Below are 18,166 nucleotides of genomic sequence, written 5' to 3'. Positions count from 1 at the left end.
GATCAAATCCCTTACAATTATACAGTGAAAGTGACAAATAGATTCAAGGGACTAGATCTGATAGACAGAGTGCCTGATGAACTATGGACAGAGGTTCATGACATTGTACAGGAGACAGGGATCAAGACCATCCCCAAGAAAAAGAAATGCAGAAAAGCAAAATGGCTGTCTGAGGAGGCCTTACAAATAGCTTTGAAAAAAAGAGAAGTGAAAAGCAAAGGAGAAAAGGAAAGATATACCCATTTGAATGCAGAGTTCCAAAGAATAGCAAGGAGAGGTAAGAAAGCCTTCCTCAGTGATCAGTGCAAAGAAATAGAGGAAAATAATAGAATGGGAAAGACTAGAGATTCTTCCGGAGAAGGCAATGGCAACCCACTCCAGTGCTCTTGCCTGGAGAATCCCAGGGACAGAGGAGCCTGTTGGGCTGCCGTCTGTGGGGTTGCACAGAGTCAGACACGACTGACGCGACTTAGCAGCAGCATAGCAGCAGAGATTCTTCAAGAAAGTTAGAGATACCAAGGGAACATTTCATGCAAAGATGGGCTCAATAAAGGACAGAAATGGTATGCACCTAACAGAAGCAGAAGATAGTAAGAAGAGGTGACAAGAATACAAAGAACTATATAAAACAGATCTTCATGACCCAGATAGCCATGATGGTATGATCACTCACCTAGAGCTAGACATCCTCAGTGCAAAATCAAGTGGGCCTTAGGAAGTATCACTATGAACAAAGCTAGTGGAGGTGATGGAATTCCAGCTGAGGTTTTTCAAATCCTAAAAGATGATGTTGTGAAAGTACTGAACTCAATATGCTAGCAAATTTGGAAAACTCAGCAGTGGCCACAGGACTGAAAAAGGTCCGTTTTCATTCCAATCCCAAAAAAGGGCAATGCCAAAGAATGCTCAAACTACTGCACAATTGCACTCATTTCACACGCTAGTAAAGTAACGCTCAGAGTTCTCCATGCCAGGCTGCAAACGTGAACCAAGAACTTCCAGATGAGTCAAGCTGGATTTAGAAAAGGCAGAGGAACCAGAGATCAAATTGCCAACATCTGCTGGATCATAGAAAAAGCAAGAGAATTCCAGAAAAACATCTGCTGCATTGACTAAACTAAAGCTTTTGACTGTGTGGATCAGAGCAAACTGTGGAAAATTCTTCAACAGATGGAAATATCAGACCACCTTACCTGCCTCCTGAGAAATCTGTATGTAGGTCAAGAAGCAACAGTTAGAACCAGACACGGAACAATGGACTGGTTCAAAATTGGGAAAGGAGTATATCCAGGCTGTATACTGTCACCCTGCTTATATAACTTATATGCAGAGTTCAGTTCAGTTCACTTGCTCAGTCGTGTCTGACTCTGCAACATCATGGACTGCAGCACGCCAGGCCGCCCCGTCCATCACCAACTCCCAGAGCTTGCTCAAACTTATGTCCATTGAGTCAGTGATGCCATCCAAGCATCTCATCCTCTGTCTTCTCCTTCTCCTCCTGCCTTCAATCTTTGTCATCATCAAGGTCTTTTCTAATGAGGTGACTCTTTGCATCAGGTGGCCAAAGTCTTGGAGCTTCAGCTTCAGCATCAGTCTTTCCAATGAACATTCAGGACTGATTTCCTTAGGATGGACTGGTTGGATCTCCTTGCAGAGTACATCATGCGAAATGTCGGGCTGGGTGAAGCACAAGCTGGAATCAAGACTGCTGGGAGAAATATCAATAACCTCAGATACACAGATGACACCACCCCACTGGGAGAAAGTGAAGAAGAACTCAACAGCCTCTTGATGAAAGTGAAAGAGGAGAGTGAAGAAGCAGGCTTAAAAATCAACATTCAAAAAACTAAGATCATGGCATCTCATCCCATCACTTCATGACAAACAGACGGGAAAACAATGGAAACCATGTCAGACTTTATTTTCCTGGGCTCCAAAATCACTGCAGATGGTGACTGCAGCCATGAAATTAAAAGATGCTTGCTCCTTGGAAGAAAAGCTATGACCACCCTAGGGAGCACATTATTAATGTGTTTTTAAAGCAGAGACGTTACTTTGCTGACAAAGGTTCATCTAGTCAAACTATGGCTCTTCCAGTAGTCATATATGGATGTGAGAGTTGGACTATAAAGAAAACTGAGCACTGAAGAATTGATGCTTTTGAACTGTGGTGTTGGAGAAGACTCTTGAGAGTCTCTTGAATTGCAAGGAGATCCAACCAGTCCATCCTGAAGGAGATCAGTCCTGGGTGTTCATTGGGAGGACTGATGCTGAATCTGAAGCTCCAATACTAATACTTTGGCCACCTGATGTGAAGAGTCAACTCATTAGAAAAAGACTCTGACGTTGAGAAAGACTGAAGGCAGGAGGAGAAGGAGAAGACGAGATGGTTGCCTGGCATCACTGACTTGATGGACATGAGTTTGAACAAGCTCCAGAAGGTGGTGAAGGACAGGGAAGCCTGCCATCCACGGGGTCGCCAAGAGTCAGACGCGACTGAGCAGCTCCACAACTGGCTGCATCCCCTGTGACAGCACAGCCGGCAGCTAGCCTGGTGTATACACAGCAGCTACAGCTCTTACTCCTCTGCCCTGTCCCCCCTTCCCCAGCCCTCTCCCCCGGTATCCCCTATATCACACGTCTATATCATGTGTCTGTTTCTGTCTTGTTCTATCCACTAGTTTGCTGCATTTCTAAGATTCCATATGTAAGTGAAATCATGTAGAATTTGTTCTTCTCTGTCTGAGTTATTTCACTTGGCACAATACCCTCCAGGCCCATCCATAATGTTGCAAGTAACAGGGTTTCTTTCTTCCTGTGGCTGAGCAGTATTCCATTGTGTATGTGTATATACATGCACACACGCGCACGCACGCACGCACGCCCGCATCTTCTTTGTCCACTGCTCTGTTGATCTGTTTCTCGTCCTCTGTCGCAGCCTCTGGCAGGTGTGAGACGGCGTCCCACCGTGGTTTTGATGTGCGTCTCCCTGCTGACTGGCGGCGCTGAGCATCTTTTCACGCGTCTGTGTTTCTTTAGAAAGATGTCTCTTCAGGTCCTCCGCTCAGTTTTCAATCAGGTTGGTTGTTTTTTCATGTTGACTTGTATGACTTCTGTGTGTATTTTGGATGCTGACTCTTTAACCAGACATATTTTCTCCTATTCAGTAGGTAGCCTTTGTTTTGTTGATAAGTCTCCTTTGCCGTGCAAAAGCCTTTTGGTTTTATTAGGTCCCATTTGTTAATTTCTGCTTGATCCCCTTGCCTGAGGAGACACATCCAGTTGACCCTTGAACAAATCGGGGGTTAGGGGCCCCAACCCTCTGCACACACCCGCCGTCGGCCCTCGGTATCCATGGTTCTACATCTGAGAATTCAACCCGCCTCGGACCACCCCATGTAGCATCTGCTACTGAAAACAGCCCGTGTGTGAGTGGACTTGCCCAGGTCGAGCCTGTGTTGTTAAGGGGTCTACTGTGCTGCTAAAGTCCATGTCCAAGAACATACCATCTGTTTTCTTCCAGGAGTTTCATGGTTTCAGGTTCTACAAGGCTTTTTCTGGCTCCATAGCTTAAACCAGGACTAGAGCCTTGGGTGCTGGCCGCCTGTACGGCCCCAGGCTGCTGGCTCGGGCGCATCCTTGCGGTTCATCCTTGTGGCTCATCTTTGCAGTTCATTCTTGTCTCATTCATACTCGTGGTTCATCTTTGTGGTTCATTGTCGTGGCTCAACTTTGTGGTTCATCTTTGCGGTTCATCCTTGCAGTTCATTCTTGTGGTTCATCCTTGTGGTTCATCCTTGCAGCTCATCTTTGCAGTTCATTCTCGTCATTCATACTCGTGACTCATCTTTGCGGTTCATCCTTGCGGTTCATTCTTGCAGTCCTCGCAGAGTGGGCTCCGCCCGTCACTCCAGACCATAGGTCACAACTGACAGGTCTGGAAGCCAGTGCTGCCCGACCAGACACGCAGAAGGCCCCTGTGGCTGCGAGCAGAACACGTGGACAAGCACAGTCCTTCAGGAAGGGGAGGGGACCTTCAGTGGTCTGACCTGGGTCTGTGTCACTCAAACCCGCCCTCACCCCAAGCCCAAAGCAGGGCCTGCAGCAGAGCCTCACCGACAGGGCGTCGGTGCGTCTGCAGGCTCCCTCCCCGGGGCCAGGCCTCCAGGACCCTCCCCGCAAGTGGCTCCCCAGCCTGGCCCGGCCTCTCCATCTCTTAGTCCCTCTTTGGTCACCCTCACCTCACCCCAGGGCCGCGTCTCAGGGAGCTAGACGACAGCGCTGTGGCACAGGTGACCCCACCCTGGACCCCCGACCTGGCGTGGCCACCACAGGACCTGGTCTGCCCCAGGGAGGGGCAGGGGCGAGCGTCTCGCCCGAGCCTGACGATGCCCAACTCACGCGAGCTCGCGGTGAAACGCCAGGATCCTGTGCAGGGCACGCTCCTGCCGTGGCACATACTCGTGGGCACGCAAGTGCTCCCTGTCCAGCGTCTCATCGTAGTCCCCGACTTCCGCTGAGGTGAGAGAGGAACAGTAGGCAATCTTAGTGCTTACGTAAAAATACAAGCATGTAAATGCATGAACTAAAAGCAAAAAGATTCTAATTCTGTAGTATGAGAATATACCCCTCAAACAAAATTCTGTACTAGATTTTCCCAAATATCTTATGCTATTAGAGGCAAACACACAGGTGAAGGGAATTTCTCCTGAGTCCTGAACAGGAAAGATGCTGGTGAGCAACTTGGGCGGCAAATCCCGAGCTGTGGTTGGCTACATTTTCATCCACGCTTTCTCTGTCAGCTATCTCAGGACCACTGCACCCAGGATAAGGTCCTGTGTTTTGTTTCGGGATAATGCATTTTAAATTGTTTTTTCCTTCAGTACTTCTCAAATTCTCAAAAAACAATGGCAGTCTCCAGTTTCATGTATTTTAAGGCTATACTCATTTGAAAAACAGCGGTTAAAGCCCAGCACTTTTAAGCAATACACTCTGTTTGGAGACATTTCACCCTCACAGAAGGCCCGCAGGCACAGGGTCACACCTTGGCACAAGTGTGTAACAACAGGACCTGCCCCCCGACCCCGCACCCACCGCCCAGATCAGGACCACCTGCTGCTGCGTCCTAGCTGCTGCATGGTGTCTTGGCAGCTGCCTGACATGTCTCTGCAGCCAAGGACCAGGTAGAAGCCTACAGCACATCTAGCCGTGTGCATTTTCACCGGCCTCCAGTCTCTGCAGCACAGGCCTGAGGTGGACACGTCACTGAGGGACACCTGAGCTGCATGCACAGCCCTCAAGCAAGAGGCACCGCCAAATGGTGCTGTGCACTGAAGAGCCACCTTCCATCTGACATGACCTGGACAAACAAGAACTGAAAGAGTCCCGAGAGTCCCTTGGACTGCAAGCAGATCCAACCAGTCAATCCTAAAGGTAATCAGTCCTTAATACTCATTGGAAGGACTGATGCTGAAGCTGTTCTCCAATACTTGAGCCATCCGGTGAGAAGAGCAAACTCATTGGAAAAGACCCCGATGCTGAGAAAAACTGAAGGCAGGAGAAGAAGGGGATGACAGGGGATCAGACGGCTGGATGGCATCACCGACTCAATGGACATGTTTGAGCAAACTCTGGGAGACAGTGAAGGATAGGGAAGCCTGGTGTGCTGCAGTCCATGGGGTCACAAAGAGGCAGACACAACTTAACAACTGAACAACAATAAAGATGCTTCAACACTTGTGTTGCCAACCGTGAACAAGACCCACCTGGCAGGACGGCAAACCTCTGGGAACACTTGCCGTTTGGAGATGGTGTGTCAGGGACGGACCAAGGAAGGCACATACCCTACGGTCCTAACATGCTGGGGCCTGTCTCTGCCCTGCTTCCTGCACCCACACTCCAGAGGGTCCACTCTACACAGAAGACGTGGTCCAGCGCCCTCACTCCAGAGCGTCCATTCTACACAGAAGACGTGGTCCTGCACCCTCACTCCAGAGCATCCGTTCTGCACAGAAGACGTGGTCCAGCCCAGGAGCCTTCCGGGCCTCCTCCTTTCTGTCCTGCACCGGGCAGCACACACCTGCTCCCCACAGCCTCCCCTCGTGCTCCTCCCAGCTCAAGTCTGAAGTCCATAATGCGCCGTGCTCTGAAGCATCACCCGCTGAGATGCTGGAGGGTCTCCTCTGTCCTTCAGGGACTGATGCCTGCCTTGCATGGGGGCTGTGATGTCACCCCAGAGTCGGGGTACAGCCTGGAGCCCAAACTGGAGGTCTGAGGCCAAGGGAGACCGTTGGGGTCTCACATGGCCTGTCTCCCTCCCAGGCAGGAAGCTAGCTTTTAGCCCCTCAGAAAAGCCTGGGCACAGCGGGTCCCGTGAGTGTGGGTCGCGTGGGGACACTCACCCTGTAGGAGGTGGGACGCCAGGAGGGCAGCCGTGGTGTCCGTGCAGGTCAGACGTTCCTCCAGAAGGTCTCTCTTAAGCTGCAGGGCAAACAAGTACCTAGGAGGAGACAGAAGCACACAAATCAGGCCCAAGGCTCCTGGGACACACGCCCCCCATGTCGCAGGAAGACACACAGCTCTGCCGCACTGAGCAGACGGTGCCAGGCGGCGTGGCCCCACAGAGCTCAGCATCCACATGGCGGCCGGCACACCACACGCTGGGCACCAGACCGCCCGGAGCTGCGCTTTCCAGGGGGCAGCTCACAAACTCGCGCTCCTCGTGTCACACAGACAGAACCGCACGCACGGTTTTGTGGGAAGTAGCAGAAACAGCCAACAAGGACAGAACGTCAAGTGTGGCTGTGAGTCTCAAAGAGACGGATAATACCCGGTCTTGGCTGGAAGCTGAGACACAGGCACGCTGAATTAAGGGGTGAGAGTGTAGCAGGGGGTGGGTTGACACGACTTACACATTCACTCACTCCAGCAGCGAGCAGCCCCGAGCACAGGGGTGCTCCAGGCGCAGGAGAGCAGGTGAGCAGCGCAGCCGCCCCCTCCTTCTCGGGGCTCCCACACCAGTGTCAGCACCAGCGCCTACTGGGCTCACACCGGAAATGTGCGTCCCCCTCAAGCAATCCCACCCCGTGAACTTCTCTACAGAAATGTTTCCAGAGCTCACGAAGATGTGCGCAGAAGGACACTTAGCTGCAGCTCTACAGCAGAGAACAGCCAGACACAACCCAGACTCGCCCCACATGAGGCTGGTTCACCAGAGCCGGAGGCAGCCACGCACACCAACATGAAGGACGCCCAGGGCAGCAGCGGGCACGCAGGGAAGAGGAGACCCTCCCACGGCTGTGTGCGCAGTCTGACTCTGCTTTCTAAGACACTCATTTAAGGCCCCGGTCTGCCGGCGCGGGGACTCCACCTGGAGGACACGCCCCCGTGGCAGTCCTTCAGGGACCAGGGTGGCACGCAGTGAAGAGGTGTGCCGACTTTTTACTCCACGTAACTTTATTTTAAAGCTTTTTTTCTTTTACCACAGATATGTCATTTTTAAATAAATTAAACAAAGACCTTCTGCATAAACTCGGCTTGGCCCCCGGACAGAATTAGGCTGACACTTCCTGTTGCTCACAGTTGTCAAGGCATATATATTTAAAAGTGGTTCCTGAAAAGGGACTTCATGGTAAATGTCAGGCATTTAATGCACCATTAAGATAAGCTCACTCATATTTTCTGCTGTCCCTGGGGTCGGCCTCCCTCCTGTGAAGACTTGAGGCTGCAGCCACATGGTCTAAGCTTCCCTGAAGCCCAGCCTGTGGCTCTGTGACAGTGGAACAGTCGGCAGAGACCCAGGCAGCGGGTCCAAGACCCAGAGGATCCGGGTACAAATCCATGTTGGGTCAGGGAGCTATTCTGTTACTACTGCATCGTCACTGTGGTCTTCTCTTCACTTGTATCCAACTCTGGGTTTTCACTTGATTTTTAGATTTTTTGCTTTATTCCTCATGATAAAGTTAGTACGTAAAAGACAAGGGAAAAAACCACTTCCATAATCTTAATACCCAGGTGAAACAACTGTAAACACTTTCAATCATTTCTGCAAAGAATCAATCGTGAATTTAAAAAAGCAGCAAAAAGAGATCCCCTGAAGAGTTTCTGCTCCGTATACTCCTAAAGACATTCACACTTGGTCCTTCTCCCAGTTAAAGTCATTTTGTTGATAAAATAGTAAAGGAATGGGCAAAACTCTTACAAACTTCGTGCAAGCATGCTAAGTCGCTTCAGTCGTGTCTGACTCTGTGAGACCCTATGGACTGCAGCCCACCAAGCTCCTCTGTCCATGGGATTCTCCAGGCAAGAATACTGGAGTGGGTTGCCATGTCCTTCTCCAAACTTTGTGCATACACACAAATCTAGGCTCATCTGGAGAATATCTGTTCAGCAGTACCCTAACATCCCACTTTTAATCCTCAAATTTGTACCACAAACTTTCTTCTAAATCCTATTTGCATTTGGGTCTGTGAGGAGTTAACTCCAACAATGCTTCTTTTAGCTGTGACATTCTGGTCCCAACTTGGACACGGACACTGGGCTGGTTCTCTGTGTGAAGGACCCTGACCAGGCGCCCAGGGGACGCACAGGTGCTGCAGAGGGTGAGCGGGACCCGCTCGCGGTGGCTCCTGTCAGTCAGGCTCTTTACCGTGTATATTCTTCTTGCAGCTGACCCGGATCCGGTGGGAAGAACTTCACCGCCAGGCGGAGCACTGCATTCTTTGGTCCTATAGAAAGAAAGATTTACGGTCCACAAATAAGTCACTCTCTGTATTTGCTGTCTCTCTGCATGTTCTGGCATAACTGAGCTGGTGCTTTCAAATGGACTGTTGGAGCAAGTCTTTTCAAGTAAGAGGATATTAAGACACTTCCGGTGCATGGAGTTATTAGTCCTAAGTACCAGTCACACATAGCAAAGAAAAAAAATGAAAACTTTTGTATAAAGCAGAGGTTACTGAAAGTTTGAAACCCTAAAAAAAGGACTGCACATTAAAATCTTAAAATATATTCTTTTTATTTTAGGAGTAAAAAAGTGTGTTTATACTAATAGTAGTAGCAATAATTTTAAAAGCCTGCAAGCTCCCAGGCGGCCTAGTGGCTATGATTCTGGGCTTTCACTGCCAGGGCCTGAGTTCAACTCCTGGTCAGGGAAAAGAGATCCCATGAGCAGAGTGGCAAAGCCAAAAAGCAAAAATAAATAAAAAATTAAAAGGCCATTATTCTTTAAATCCTTATATACTTTAGCGAAAGAAAAGTGTTATCATTCAATATACGAAACGAGGACAACCTGATTACTATAAAGGAAAAGCATAAGATATTAGCTCATCTGAGTATTTAAGCTTTACTGAAGTTTTATAATAACCCAATCATGTAACTTTCACCAACAGAAAAGAGGAACTGCTTTGCTAAAATGCTATGGCAATTGAAATGGTCTTGGCTTCTAAGTGAACAGAAGTTCCTTCCATAATCCTCTCCCCCTCAATTTAGTTCTAAAAATGTTACAGGTGAGTTCAAATGACTGGAGATGTCACCCTGAATGTCCTTTCATAATTAGAAGCTACACACTTATTTTGCATATTGGCCAAAACTGGAAGCAATATTGACCAGCATATCCTATTTCTCCCACAGGTGAGGCAGGTAACCAAGAACTATCTGAGTTAACTGATGGCCCACCCTCCACGCCCCATGCTTGAAGCTAACTGGCAGAGCAGCCTCCAGCTGCAGCTGCCGCGGGAGGCGCTTCAGTGCCACCCCGAGGTGACGACCAGGATTGTCTGCGCCTTGAATCCGAACAGTCAAGGAAAAGCATTTTAGGTGAACAGAACTTTAAAGAGTTAAAAAAACGACTTACTTCGTACTTGTCTAATGATGGGTTTCATAGGTTCAAGCCAGATCTAAAGAGAATTTAAGAAAAGATGTCAAATCATTAACTTACTACTCTATTTAATCAGTATATTACAAAACACAAAAATATTTATATTTAAGACAAATATTTAAAGGAGGAACATCCCCCCCATGTTGAATCTTGATACAACAGATACCAAGTCCCACAGGGAGGGCTGCGTGTCCCACCGGCCATGGGGCGCACTGCCATGGGGCCGAGGGGACCCAGAGCTCTGCGTGTGTGTGTGCACGGAGGGGTGTGTGCGTGAGTGTGTATGGCATGTGGTGTGTGTATGTGCATGATGTGAGTGTGGTGTGTGTATGTGTGTGTGATGTGTGGTGTGAGTGTGGTGTGTGTGTAATGTGGTATGTGTGTGTGATGTCTGTGTGGTGTGTGTGTTTGTATGGCGTGTGGTGTGTGTGTGTCTATGTGTGGTGTGTGGTGTGTGTGTGTGGTGTGAGTATGGTGTGTGTGTGTGTGTGGAGTGTGTGTGATGTGTGGTGCAAGTGTGGTATGTGTGCATGGCATGTGCTGTGTGTGGGTGTGATGTGTGTGTGTGGTGTGTGTGTGTGATGTGTGGTGTGAGTGTGGTATGTGTGCATGGTGTATGGTGTGTGATGTGTGTGGTGTGTGATGTGTGTGGTGTGTGGTGTGTGTGTGCTGTCTATGTGGTGTGTGTGTGTGGTGTGAGTGTGTGTGTGATGTGTGGTGTGAGTGTGGTATGTGTGCATGGCGTGTGGCGTGTGTGGTGTGATGTGGTGTTTGTGTATGTAGTGAGTATCTGCTAAGTCCAAACACATGTCAGGCACCCGCTGCCTCTGTAAACAGCAAGCTGGCGAGAGGACTACTGTGCGGTGGGGTGGCCATGGCTCCATGATGCTGATGTGCTTCTGAACTAACAGGTCATTTGGTTTCCTATAAACACTAAAGCTCCACACTTTGATGGTTCATCTATTAAGTAAAATGAGCATAACCAGTTTAGTAAAGCAGTTTGTTCAAATCCACCCTCGAAATGACTAATTGGAAAAGACCCTGATGCTGGGAAAGACTAAAGGCAGGAGGGGAAGGGGACGACAGAGGATGAGAGGGTTGGATGGCATCGCCGACTCAATGGACATGAGTTTGAGCAAGCTCTGGGAGATGGTGAAGGACAGGGAGGCCTGGCGTGCTGCAGTCCACGGGGTTGCAAAGAGTCAGACACGACTGAGCGACTGAACAGCTCTTGAAACGAGTATCACAGATGTGTGCCACTTGCTTTGGTGACTTGTGCAGGAGGGGCTCCCTTGTGGCTGTACAGAGGACGTTTTAACGGCGCCGTCTGAGGGTCACAGTGCGCCCTGCCGCACCGTGCCAGCAGGTCCTGGGGCACTGGCCCAGGAGCACCACCGGCTGCATCCCACAGCTCATGCAGAGCCGCTTTTCAAAACCACACCGTGACACGCACCCAGCAGGACTGTGCGTTCTGGGACTCCAGGCCGAAGTAGTCACACTCTATCAGGTTCAAGCGCTCCCACACCTGCGTCAGCAACGCCTGGCCATCGCACTTCGGCTGTGATGAGACAGAGAAGACAGGAGGAGGATCAACCACAGGACCTTCAACAACACAGGTTTACCCCACAGGCAATACTTCGTTGCGCTAAATTCTTGCTTCCCTCTCGCTTCCGTTGAGGTTCACAAACTGCCGCAGGGCTAACAAATGACACGGGCTCTGCCTTCCCAGACACTGCCGCCCAGTGCAGCTGAAAGGCCTCCGTTTGGATTCTGAGTGTGCTGAGTTACAGTCTTTCGTAACTTTAAGGTTGGAGGAACCATTTTTAGCCTCAGTAAACACTTCATCAAAGGATCCTGACATTTACTAAAAATGAGTCTCGAGTCCACGTCTGCAGGGGACCCCAGCGGCAACGCAGTGTCTGGCCGCCCCTCACATGGCCAGAGGGCAGCCCCCACTCTGCCCACAAAGATGAGCTCCAGCGGATCAAAGGCTGGAGGAACACAGAGGAGGCTGGTCTGTGGCCTCCAGGCGAGGAGAGGCCCCTAAGCAGAGCACAGAGGAGAGACAGATTCGATGAAACAAAAATAAACATTTTCTGAAAAGACAGACGCTGAGCAAAGTTACAATCCTGAACCACGCTGAAAAACTCGTGTCTCATGCTGCTCTGACGACCTGTGTGAAGAAACACGCATGGCTTCAGGCACACAAAGGAACTCAAGCCCTGTGGTGATAAAGAAACGAAAACAGCAAGGGATCCCTTTGCAACCATCAAACAGGTTATGATGATGCTGGCAGCGAGTGGCGTGGCTGCGGGGAGACCACATCACTGCCCGGACGACGTGAAAACACCTCATACACACCTTTGCCCCAGCAACTTCACTTTAGCTTCCTTCGGCAGGTCACCCAGAACAGCTGCAGAGCTAACAGGCAAGGACAGATGGGCAAAGAACTGGAAGCAGAGCCCTGATGGACGCATCCATAACAAGCTACACATCCCGCGAAAGAACACGGAACTGTGTGGACCATCATGGAACAGAGGCAAGACAACAGTTCAGTCAAGAAAAGGAGTTTCTGTCTCTATACACTGTGACTCCCTTTCATAAAACACACGCTACTAACACACGACAGAGACAACACATGCTACCAACACACCAGAGAGACAGCGCACCCCACAGACACACCACAGAGAGAGCTCAGCCCACGAACGCACCACAGAGAGAGCTCACAACACGAACACACCAGAGAGACAGCGCACCCCACGGACACACCACAGAGAGAGCTCACCCCACGGACACACCACAGAGAGAGCTCACCCCACGGACACACCACAGAGAGAGCTCACCCCACGGACACACCACAGAGAGAGCACACCCCACGAATGCACCACAGAGAGAGCTCACCCCACGAACGCACCACAGAGAGAGCTCACCCCACGAACGCACCACAGAGACAGCGCATCCCACCAACGCACCACAGAGACAGCGCACCCCACGAACGCACCTCAGGGACGAGCCGAGAAGGCTGTGTGCTGCATCTTCCAGGCGCTGAGCGGAAGAGGGGGATCGGGCATGCCTTCCAGGCTCACCTCAGTTATTAACTAGTCCTAGATGCTCAGGTCTAAATTTTCCATCAGCAGGCATGTCATTTGTGTAGTTAAGATATAATACATATAAGTGGGGTGAGAGGGACACATCCACGTTTAACCACCAGATTTTTTCCCTGTGTTCTTGTGTGGTGCTGAGGCTTATAAAATGAGAACTGTTATTTGAAGGAATAAAAACCTGTCCTTCATCCTAGCAGGGATGCTCACGGAGAACCACGGAACGAGTACTTTGTCAGGACAGAAAGGTGAACTCAAAATGATCTTCCTGAAGATACAGTTCACAGAGAACACAGACGCAGGCCTTCCGGGCCAAGGTCCTGCGACGTCAGCCCTACGAGCTTCACGGCTCAACATCGACTAGAAAGGCTGCACAAGAGACGGGATTCGCGTAGGAGATGAGGCAATCACTGTTCAGATATCAGCGGCCTTTTCAGGACAGAGGCGAAGAGACAACCGCGTTTGGAAGAGCGATGAAAAAGCTGAAACATCTTGGAATAAACTTCCAATAAAAGACACCCTTATGGAGAAAAGCTTAAAAACATTTTTAGGGGATGGAATCGGGGCAGAGGTGGACAGTGTCCACCTTCCTGGAGAGATGCCTGCAAGGATGTCGGTTCTCCTTCCGCAGCCCCAGACTCCTGGCAGCCCTAAGAAAAGGACCAAGAGGGTTCTTCAAGGAAAGGATCGGCTCATTCCACAGCTGATATATTACTTTTTTTAGAATGCAAGAATGGTCAAGAAAATTCTGAAAAAGACAAGAGAGGATGAGGCTTAGCAGATAGTCAAATTGTTGAGAAACCATAGTAATGAAAACATCTGGTGCACATCCACACAGATGAAGCCGAGGAACAGAGCGAGAGGTGAAGAAATAAACCCAAATACGTGAAACAGGCGAATGTCTGGTAACAGTGACATTTCAGGTCAACGAGTGGGAGGAAACAGACGATCCAATAAATGTTATTGGGTATCCATCTGGAGCAAGCTAGGTGTATCCTTATGTCACATACTAATTCCAAGATGAATAAAATATCTAAACACATAAGCACCTACCCACGGAAGGCCTGCAGTGAGATGAATCTGTTTGGCACTCCGCGTGGGAGAAGACCACTGCGGCAGCCCACAGCCGTCACAGGGGGACCAAGAGGCTGAACACTAACATAGAAACATCTGCACACAAGGAAACGCTGTAAAGTCAGAAGACTTCTTCAAAGACAGACAAGAAACTCTCAGAGCTCACATCACAAAGGGCTGCTGCTGCTGCTGCTGCTGCGTCACTTCAGTCGTGTCCGACTCTGTGCAACCCCACAGACGGCAGCCCACCAGGCTCCCCCGTCCCTGGGATTCTCCAGGCAAGAGCACTGGAGTGGGTTGCCATTTCCTTCTCCAGTGCATGAAAGTGAAAAGTGAAAGTGAAGTTGCTCAGTCGTGTCTGACTCTTCGCGACCCCATGGACTGCAGCCTACAAGGCTCTTCCATCCATGGGATTTTCCAGGCTAGAGTACTGGAGTAGACTGCCATTGCCTTCTCCGTGGAGGGGACTAAGATCCCGCAAGGTACACGGAGCGGCCCCAAAATAAGTATTTCACTTGCTGAGCTACGCACGTAGAGCACTGTCGTCACCACAGCGCTTCTCATAGCAGACGATTAATGCATCCGAAACTGCAGCACAGGCCAGGCTGCTACACCGCTCTCTGCACGGAAGTGAGAGGACCAAGGTGAACTGTGAGGAGACACAGCCAGCTGTAGAACAGCGCATGCGAGCCACTGCGAGGAGACACAGCCCAGATACAATGTGTAGATACGTGCGGACTGCAGGGGAACGCAGACTGTCCTCCGGAGGGGCACAGGGGACTGAGAATGACCACTGTTCTGCAGAATTGAACCACGTGACACAAAAGACACTTAAACCACAGAAGAACGGCTGGATAAACGGACCACCTGAAAGCCAGACTTCCGTACATCAGAGGACACTGGCAAAGCATGAAAATGGCAAGTAATAAACTAGAAGATGTCTGCAACACAGAAGGCCCACAAAGGTCCACAAATCATAAGGGAAAGGCGGACAGTCCACCTAAAGAGAAGCGGGCAAGACATTTGAACAGGCACTTTCAAAGGACATATTTAATGGCCAATGCACAGTAAGAAGGGGGCTTCCCAGGTGGCTCAGTGGTAAAGAGCCTGCCTGCCAACGCAGGAGATGCGGGTGTGATCCCTGGGTCAGGAAGACCTCCTGGAGGAGGGCATGGCAACCCCCTCCAGTATTCTTGCCTAGAGAATCCCATGGACAGAGGAGCTTGGTGGGCTACAGTCCATGGGGTCGCAAGGCATTGGACACGACTGAGCACTAAACAACGTCAACAAAGAGAAGAGCTGCACTGCGTGACCCCAGGGTAGCCCACGCTACACCAGAGCCCCCAGGACCCTGAAAGCAAGAGGCCCGGTGGCGCCGGGACCAGCGAGGATGCATGGACACATGGGTGAAGATGCGAGGCTGCGGGTCTCTTGGGGAAAGTGACTGCCAGGCTCCACTGAAGCCCCACACACGCCTGTGACTGCACGGTCAGCCCCGGGCACACACGCCACAGAACCGTCTGTCAGTGCAAACAGAAGACGTGAGCACGGATGTCCACAGCAGCTTTATTTACAGCAAAAATGGAGACATCAGACAGGGTGGATAAATATGTGGTTTTGTTGACACAATGAAATATGACCCAGTGATGAAACGACAGGAAATCGCTGCTTCGTGCAGCTGACTACTGAACACACCAGTGCCCACGCTGCACGATCACACTTGCCGCAAACTGAGGATCTGCAAAACCACTGTATGGTCTGAAGACCAAAGCAGTGGCTCTGCAGTGGCTGTAAGGGCACAACGGGGCCTCTGGCTGGCTCCCTGGGGAGGGGGGCACGTGCACACGTGTCGGGCCACCAGGCTGCACTCCAAGGGCCGTGTGCCCAGCTGTGTAGGTGACTCCTCAGTGCAAAGGTCGCCACAGGGAAAGCAGGTGTAAACAGCTCCAGGGGTCAGGGGAAGCGGCCTTTCACCTTTTACACTAATGCCTCCAGACACGCGCTGAGGCACCACTCCTGCCTGATGGCATCAGGACGCACGACGCCTGAGGCACCCGGCTCCACTGCTGGACACTGGCTGGAACGACTTCCAGCCCTGGGCCCAAATACCTTTCCCTAAACCTTGCCCTTGGAGAAGGCAACGGCACCCCACTCCAGTACTCTTGCCTGGAAAATCCCACGGGCAGAGGAGCCTGGTGGGCTGCAGTTCATGGGGTTGCTAAGAGTCGGACACGACTGAGTGACTTCACTTTCCCTTTTCCCTTTCATGCATTGGAGAAGGAAATGGCAACCCGCTCCAGTGTTCTTGCCTGGAGAATCCCAGGGACGGGGGAGCCTGGTGGGCCGCCGTCTCTGGGGTCGCACAGAGTCGGACACGACTGAAGCGACTTAGCAGCAGCACCAGCAGCAGCAGAGCCTTAATACCACTCTCGTATTCTTGCCTGGAAAATCCCATGGATGGAGAAGCCTGGTGCGCTGCAGTCCATGGGGTCGCTGAGAGTCAGACATGACTGAGCGACTTCACTCTCACTTTTCACTTTCATGCATTGGAGAAGGAAATGGCAACCCGCTCCAGTGTTCTTGCCTGGAGAATCCCAGGGACGGGGGAGCCTGGTGGGCCGCCGTCTCTGGGGTCGCACAGAGTCGGACACGACTGAAGCGACTTAGCAGCAGCACCAGCAGCAGCAGCAAACCTTGCCCTGATCAATCTCCTCCAGTCAAGGGCCCTTTCAGAAAGGTGACCCAGAACATAGCACACCTGAGAAGCCCAGGTCCAGCGTGGTGCTCCACCTAGAACAGACTGCCCGGAGGCTGTGGCCTGAGCACACACGGGGCTCTGGGGGCAGGACAACGCCCAGGCACACGCTGGTCCCCTGCAGTCTGCAACCACCAATGCACCAAGGACTCATGAGGGACAGAGGTTCCTTAGACCACAGGCTCGCAGAGAGCGGAAACCGCACCCAGAATCGTGCTCAGTAACAACTCACCACACACGCAGACTTTCAACACAACAGGCTCTCTTTGGGGACAAATGCTGGGTGGGTGGTTCCTGACACTTAATTTATAAAAGCATCGCCAGGGGGTTCTCTGTGCAGACTTATTTACATGACAGGAACTCAGATGTCTGTAAATGAATAAATCACGTAACAACTGGGAAAACAGCTTCGGTTCAGTTCAGTCACTCAGTCGTGTCTGACTGCAGCACCTCGGACCGCAGCACGCCAGGCCTCCCTGTCCATCACCAACTCCCGGAGTTTATCCAAACTCATGTCCATTGACTCGGTGACGCCACCCAACCGTCTCATCCTCTCTCACCCCTTCTCCTCCTCCTTCAGTCTTTCCCAGCATCAGGGTCTTTTCCAATGAGTCAACTCTTCACATCAGGTGGCCAAAATATTGGGATTTCAGCTTCAACATCGGTCCTACCAATGAACACCAAGGAGTGATTTCCTTTAGGATGAACTGGTTGGATCTCCTTGCAGTCCAAGGAACTTTAAAGAGTATTCTTCAACACCACACTTCAAAAGCATCAATTCTTCTTTGCTCAGTTTTCTTTATAGTCCAACTCTCACATCCATACATGACCACTGGAAAAACCATAGCCTTGACTAGATGGACCTTTTTTGACAAAGTAATATCTCTGCTTTTTAATATGCTGTCCAGGTTGGTCATAACTTTCCTTCCAAGGCGCAAGCGTCTTTTAATTTCATGGCTGCAGTCACCATCTGCAGTGATTTTGGAGCCCAGAAAAATAAAGTCTGACACTGTTTCCACTGTTTCCCCATCTATTTCCCATGAAGTGATGGGACCAGATGCCATGATCTTCGTTTTCTGAATGTTGAGCTTTAAGCCAACTTTTTCACTCTCCACTTGCACTTTCATCAAGAGGCTCTTTAGTTCTTCTTCACTTTCTGCCATAAGGGTGGTGTTATCTGCATACCTGTTATTGATATTTCTCCCAACAATCTTGATTCCAGCTTGTGCTTCCTCCAGCCCAGCATTTCTCATGATGTACTCTGCATATAAGTTAAATAAGCAGGGTGAGAATATACAGCCTTGACGTACTCCTTTTCCTATTTGGAACCAGTCTGTTGTTCCTTGTCCAGTTCTAACTGTC

The 18,166-nt window shown here is 50.5% G+C and overlaps 1 protein-coding gene across 1 annotated transcript in view; it reads right to left on the bottom strand.

Annotated features, from left to right (window-relative positions):
- The window catches only part of FARP2 (FERM, RhoGEF and pleckstrin domain protein 2), an 86,495-nt gene that overhangs the window by 43,064 nt on the left and 25,265 nt on the right, over positions 1-18,166 (bottom strand). Inside the window, exons 2-8 of the mRNA XM_010832892.1 lie at positions 11,328-11,432; positions 9,851-9,893; positions 8,648-8,726; positions 6,402-6,499; positions 4,402-4,516; positions 4,242-4,316; positions 3,934-3,983 (exon numbers count right to left, since the gene is read on the bottom strand). Of these exons, the coding sequence (XP_010831194.1) occupies positions 3,934-3,983; positions 4,242-4,316; positions 4,402-4,516; positions 6,402-6,499; positions 8,648-8,726; positions 9,851-9,893; positions 11,328-11,432 (565 nt within the window). The remainder of the gene's footprint in view (positions 1-3,933; positions 3,984-4,241; positions 4,317-4,401; positions 4,517-6,401; positions 6,500-8,647; positions 8,727-9,850; positions 9,894-11,327; positions 11,433-18,166) is intronic.

Source organism: Bison bison, unplaced genomic scaffold, assembly GCF_000754665.1.
Source record: "Bison bison bison isolate TAMUID 2011002044 unplaced genomic scaffold, Bison_UMD1.0 scf7180017862692, whole genome shotgun sequence".
Taxonomy (NCBI): domain Eukaryota; kingdom Metazoa; phylum Chordata; class Mammalia; order Artiodactyla; family Bovidae; genus Bison; species Bison bison.
This window is presented reverse-complemented; position numbering and strand designations above follow the sequence as displayed.